Source organism: Haliaeetus albicilla, chromosome 16 (genome assembly GCF_947461875.1).
Source record: "Haliaeetus albicilla chromosome 16, bHalAlb1.1, whole genome shotgun sequence".
Classification (NCBI taxonomy): Eukaryota; Metazoa; Chordata; class Aves; order Accipitriformes; family Accipitridae; genus Haliaeetus; species Haliaeetus albicilla.
The window spans coordinates 3460453-3466549 of NC_091498.1; the positions used below are offsets into that span (position 1 = coordinate 3460453).

The 6097-nt window shown below is 53.0% G+C and overlaps 1 protein-coding gene across 1 annotated transcript; it reads right to left on the reverse strand.

Annotated features, from left to right (window-relative positions):
• Positions 1–1136: 1136 nt before the first annotated feature.
• Positions 1137–5049, reverse strand: PPIE (peptidylprolyl isomerase E). The gene is made up of 10 exons (XM_069803068.1): positions 4959–5049; positions 4779–4877; positions 4522–4565; positions 3840–3866; positions 3560–3641; positions 2857–2957; positions 2605–2728; positions 2336–2521; positions 1610–1752; positions 1137–1517 (listed from the first exon to the last, which is right to left on the reverse strand). The coding sequence occupies exons 1-10, from the start codon at positions 4987–4989 to the stop codon at positions 1449–1451; spliced, it is 906 nt and encodes a 301-aa protein (XP_069659169.1). The 5' UTR covers positions 4990–5049; the 3' UTR covers positions 1137–1448.
• Between the last annotated feature and the right edge of the window lie 1048 nt (positions 5050–6097).

The window sequence follows — 6097 nt, forward strand, 5'->3', positions numbered from 1 at the left end:
AGGATACGATTATGGCTCTGTGCGACGTGGTGCCTTCAGCAGAGAGAAAGCCCAGGGCTTCCATTGACTCCCCTGTCGAGCGAGGGCTCTCCCTGGTTCAGGTGTTGCTGAAGGTGTCTGCAAGGACCGTCTTCAAAAATTTGAGATATAAACGATACAAAGAAGTGAGCAAGGAAGGGAAACGCTGGGTTGTTTCCTGTGTTTCTCAGGAGTCACGTCTGAGTGCCCGTATCTCATCTTGTCCCAGTTGTAGGGCAATGCACAACCCCCAAACGGCATGGAAAACCAGCAAGTGCATAAAGGCACCCTGGTTTATTATGGAAAAGCAACACCCCTGATACCTGTGAGCAGCTGGGCTGGCAAAACCGAAAATCGCCAGTTGCACAAGCTCTTAAAAACATTCCCTACACCTCAGCCCCACACACCTGACCCTCCTCTTTGCCCTGGCAGCCCCATCCCTCCTGCCAACGCCTGCACAAGCTCAAAACCCCACATCCCTTCCTCCCCACGATCACACATTCCCAGAAGTACCCAGTGCCATAATTTCATAGAAAACCCCAAATCAATCACTTTCCACCGATGTGGTTACCTTTGTGGTGCACGGCCAGAGCTACCCACTGATGGGAACTATAAATGTACGTGGCTATCCCACTCTGCAAACCAGAGTTCGGAAATTAAACCCCTTCCTACAGCCTCATCACTTTTTTTTTTCCTTCTTCTTCATCACCCAAAAGCCTTCTTCATTTCCTGGTGCTTCTTGTCCAGACCTTGTTCTCCCACTTACACATCCCAGTAAATGCCCTCCTTCTCGGATGGAGATGGAGTTGGACCGGGCTGGCTTCCCAGCAGGACGGCCGCCAGCCAGGGACCTACCTCCCTCTGCTGATGGGAAAGGACACTACAGAGCCAGGGACATGCCAAAAACGCCTCCACGAGATCCTGCTGTGGAAAAAGCATGAGAGATTCGGCTCTGCTCTTCTTGCCCTGGCAAGCTTCCCCTGGAGCCAGGATTTAGGCACTGGATTTGAGAAGATGAGGGCAAATGCAAAAAAAAACCAACAAAAAAAGCATCTTTGCTCAAAAGCAAAGACCATCCTCACATGGTGAGAATTCAACAGCCAGGGGTAGGTCCTCAGTATTTTTAAAACTAGGTTTTATTTTTACCAAACATAAAGTCTTTCCGGAGCACAGCAGCAGAACCGGCACTGCCCTACCCGGGGCAGCACAGGACGGCGCAGGCTGAGAAGCGATTTATACTCAGGTGGGTCAGTCCCCCCGCAACGCTGTCCGCAGGCACGTTCACACCAAGCTTTGCAAGGGAATTTCGAGAGAAGCTGTGGGAGCTTGGGCACTGCCGGGGGGTCGCGGGGCTCTCCCACCCCAGCTGGTTCCCTGGCCCCTCCTGGCCAGGCTCACCCCATCCATCCATCCCTTTCCACGAGCTGAGCTCACGGGCACTCCCCGCAGTCCGAGATAATCACCTTCTGCTTCGGTTTCCCATCTTTGGTGCCCTGAGCCTTTGAGAAAAAGAGCAGTAGGAATTAAAAGCATGAACTCCAAGGGCAGGAAGGTCGGCTCTGACCCAACCGCCCTGCTGCTGGGCACCTACCTCGATCTGCCGCACCACGTCCATGCCCTCCGTCACCTCCCCGAACACCACGTGCTTCCCATCTAGCCAGTCTGTTTTATCGCAAGTGATGAAGAACTGGGAGCCATTGGTGTTTGGGCCAGAGTTTGCCATCGATAACAGCCCTGTGATCAAAAAGTGCAGGGTTACAGCTGGGGAAGGAGCAATGAGCTCCAGCATGTGATTTTGACCCAAACCCATTCCCATGCCCTGCAAAACACTGCCAGTTTTAGGAGAGCCTCTGAATATTAAACTCCACAGAAACTACTGGAAACCAATTATGTCAAGAGAGAAAACACTTGCAAGCATGAAAGATGGAAAGGGGTAAAGATTCCTCATCTATTTTTAGTTGCAGTAATAGAAAAGCTGTTTGTAGGAAGATAAATCTGCTTGCTTTTTGCTGCTTTTCATAGTCACGCTGTGACATTCCTCCTTTAAAATCAAACAGGAAAGCAGCTTTGAAACTCTTTCTCCGTTATGTAATACTGGAAATAAACGCTGCGTGGATGGAAAGCAAACGATGCATCTCTGCTTGCTCAATGCCAGTGATATGCAACAGTCTGACACCGCAGAAGCATTTGGCCAATGTAGATTATCATTCAGGGCTGCTACTATCAACGCAATCTAGGTGAAAACAGCCCAAGTGTGGCCTCTAGATGATGTTGAGCCATTTTGCTCTCCAGCCCCTGCCCGGGGAGACGGGTCTACCTGGCCCCGTGTGTTTGAGAATGAAGTTTTCATCATCAAACTTCTTCCCGTAGATGGATTTGCCCCCGGTGCCGTTGTGGTTGGTGAAGTCGCCGGCCTGGCACATGAACTGGGGGATGATGCGGTGGAAGCTGCTCCCTTTGAAGCCGAAGCCTTTCTCGTGGGTGCAGAGGCAGCGGAAATTCTCTGTTTGGGGGCAAAGAGGAGAGAGGTGAGAGCTGCGTCGCAGCTGGAAGCCACCACCCTGGGGAGACTGACCTTCTCCTCACCTACGGTCATGGGCACGACATCTGATCGGAGGAGGATCTGCAGCCGCCCCGCAGGTTTGTTTCCGATCTTGATGTCCATGTAAACCTGAGGGTTGACGCGGGTTTTCTTGGCAGGAGGCTCACCCTGGGCAGGAAAAGAAAAAAGCAAGTTGAGATGACATTCCTCTGCTCTGCCTCCAGAGATGGCTGGCCCCATGCTCTCTCAGCCTTTGGAACAGCAAGGATACAGATGACTCTGGTTGTTTTTCCTACCTCCTGCACCTCTGCTTTGGGGGCCTCTGTTCCCCCTTCCTCTGCGTTCTCCTCCAAAGTTTTCCCCGAAAACTTCTTCAGCCAGTCATCGTCCGACCAGACTGCGACAGCAAAATTAAGGGTCAGAGCACAGGAACCAAACCAAAGGGCCACGCGTGAGCATGCACATGGCAGCACAGGTCAGGGCACTGCACAATGCTGCCAGCAGGATCGCAGCCGAGACATGGGAGCACTCGGCTGGCAGCCCTACCCCAAAAGACACAGCATGTGGGGAAATAAGGGACAAAGTCATCTCTTCTTCCTCCCAGAGGTGCCACACATCACTGAGTAGGGAAAACTCATGGCCTGTTCGCTGCTGCTACCGCCATGCAGGGCAATTGCTCGGCACAGCCTTGGCCCCATCTGCTTTTACAGATGTGGCCAGATGTGTGGGTAATTTTGCCTGGCATGCGTGTTTGTGCGTGCTGTGCCCTCTGTCAGAGGGCACGAAGGCAATCAGAAGTGCAGCTAAGAGTGTTTCCATCCAAGGAATTGGGGAATATTTTTGGTTATTTGGTTATTAAGATGCTGCTCAGATCCTCGAGATCCCGAAATGGGAGGCAGAGCAGAGATCTCTGCCTCAGGGTCTGGGAAAGCAGAAAGGCAGATGCATGAAGCTCTGAACATCCACGGGGATGTTCTCCCCTCTCAGGCACCAACTCACCAGGCCTGGATGATCCTTCTTTAATTCGCATTGGTTTGGCCAAGTTCACACGAATTGTCCTGCCAAAGAGCTCAGACTCGTTCTGCAGAGGAAAAAAAAGCAGAACAAAGCCCACCAAAAGGTAAAAAATCACTGTGCCCCCCAAAATCCCTGCAGAGGTCAGGGGAAAACAGAGATCGCTTTCTCCACGTAGCCCACGCCACACAGAGCCTCGCTCCATGCTACTGGGAAGACGGCAGAGCCATGCATCTCCGCGGGCGAGCGGGAACAGGGTCCGTACCATGTTGTCAATAGCTGCCGCTGCATCCTGCCAAAAAAGCAAAAGAAAAATCATTATTATTGTTTCTTCTCTCTCTACCTTTAAAATCAAGGCTCAGCATACACGTGCCCCAGCATTTTGTTGCAAAAAAGATTGCCAAAGGACTGTTTTCCTAAATCTCATCTAGCCCAGGGCCGTAAAATCTGATGGATCTTGCAGGAGCTATATCTGAACCAGCGTCTGGGGTTCCTCTTCCCACAACCAATCCATTTTACATATGGTGCTTTATCACTTACACCAATATTTGGCAGAGGAGGAGAGAGATCTCCTGTATGAAGCCCAGGAGAGATTATAAGCAGGTAACTATAGGACAGCCCGTGCTCCCCACGAAGCCAAGAACCCCCCCCACCGCTGCTGAGCTCCAGGGACAGCAGGTGAGCAGTGCTGGCTGGCAGTGGCCATGCTTCAGCCCAAAAGAAAATGGGAAAAGCAGGAACTCGGGAAAAGCCCAAAAGAAAACGGGAAAAGCGGCAGAACAGCAGCTCCAGCTGCTAGAGAGCGATCCGAGGCTGTGGCAGGTAACCCCCGCCTGCTTCCATCAACTGCAACACTGCTGTCTCCAAGGAGAAGAGGATCCAGCCCCAAAACATCAAGGGAGGACGAGGAGGGCCCGAGCAGCTCAAGTTATTTGCCCCTTTCTCACCTCTGCCAGCTCAAATTCAATGAAGGCGAATCCCCGGTGCTTTTCTGGAAAGAGGGAAGCAAGCGGTCACGGCCAGCAAAGACACACCGGTCCCACGGTGACCCAGCATCGGGTCCCGTCCCGTCCCCTCACCCCACCCGGGGAAAACCTCCCGGGAGAGCTCGCTCCCCACCGAGGGGATGCTCCGACGGCAGACAGCGTCTCCCGGCAGCTCCCGGTCCCAGCCCACCCCCGAGTCCCGTCCCGTCCCCACGCACCCGTCTCGTAGTCCAGCGGGATCTGGATGTCGGTGATGTCCCCGAAGGGGATGAAGGCGGCGTGAAGCACCTTCTCGTCCACCTCCTCCGCCAGCCCGCCTGCGGGCCGGATCAGCCGTTACCGTCGGCGGACCCCGGCCCCCGCCGCCCGGGGGGGAACCCCCGGCCCCCAGCACTCACCTACGTACAACACCCGCTTGGTGGCCGCCATCTTAGCGCACAGCCCGCCCCGGAACAGCGCGGCGGCTCCGGCCGCCCCCACCGACCGCCCTTCCGCCGGGGCCGGGGCCGGGGCCGGGGCCGGGGCCGGGGCCGGGGCCGGGGCCGGGGCCGGGGCCGGGGCCGGGGCCGGGGCCGGGGCCGGGGCCGGGGCCGGGGCCGCTCTGGTCGCAGGCACAAGGTGCTGCGGGGGCGCTGAGCTCCCCGCACGGCTTTTTTTCAAGAGGGATTCTTGCTTATTTGAGTGCCAAGGGGGAAAGAAAAAAAGAAAAAAAAAAAAAAAAAAAAGACAGGCAGGCAAAGTAGCGTTTACAGCCAGAACTGCTTTCTGCTTTCCCGGGACGCTGCAGCCACCAGCTTCTAGTCTTTTCCAAACACAAATTAAGCCTCAGTTCTGCTATGGAGCAGGCCTGTTCCCCTGTTCACAACTGCTAACACTTGTGAATAATACCCATTTCTGATCATCTGACAGCAAGCTCAAATTCTTCAGCAAAGCAGCCAGCGACTGGAGCCACTGGATGAAAACCTAAGAACCCTCATCATTCTTCATCATTTTGAGTTGTGACATCTGACCACAACAGCTTCATAAGTACTGAAGACATCAATTCCAGACAACCCACAGAAAAAGTGGACCATCAGAAGCAAGAAACATTCTAAGAATCAAAAACCTTACTCAGGGTAAACAAGGTGTGTTAGCTACCTGTAGTCTTTCAGAATTACTGCACTTTTTAGCCCCCAAAATAGTTTACAAAGCATTCAACCCCACTGTCAAAATGCAGCCCCCTTTAGAGTATAAAATAGCAACACAACCATGAAGGAAAACATAGAAATACAAGGAACAGCAAAGCTTCTCCTCTCCAGCAGACGATGAACAGGGAGCCAAACCCCTTCCCACACTTCACTTGAAAAATACCTCCCAAACCCACATCACCACTTACAGTCATCACCCATTCAGACACTAACCAAACCCAACATAATCAGCCTGTGGCGTAATTTTAACATAGCTGCTTCAAAACAGTGGTTGTCCAAAATTAACAGGCAGAATAACTCAATTAAATCACAATTTTAATGTATCAATCATATGACAATTGGCCATCAAT

Coding starts and splice junctions, on each gene's coding strand:
- PPIE (XM_069803068.1), bottom strand. CDS start 4,989: ATGGCGGCCACCAAGCGGGTGTTGTACGTAG. Junction 4,878..4,958: donor CAAGCGGGTGTTGTACGTAG/GTGAGTGCTGGG, acceptor TCCGGCCCGCAG/GCGGGCTGGCGGAGGAGGTG. Junction 3,642..3,839: donor CGGCAGCTATTGACAACATG/GTACGGACCCTG, acceptor TTTCCTCTGCAG/AACGAGTCTGAGCTCTTTGG.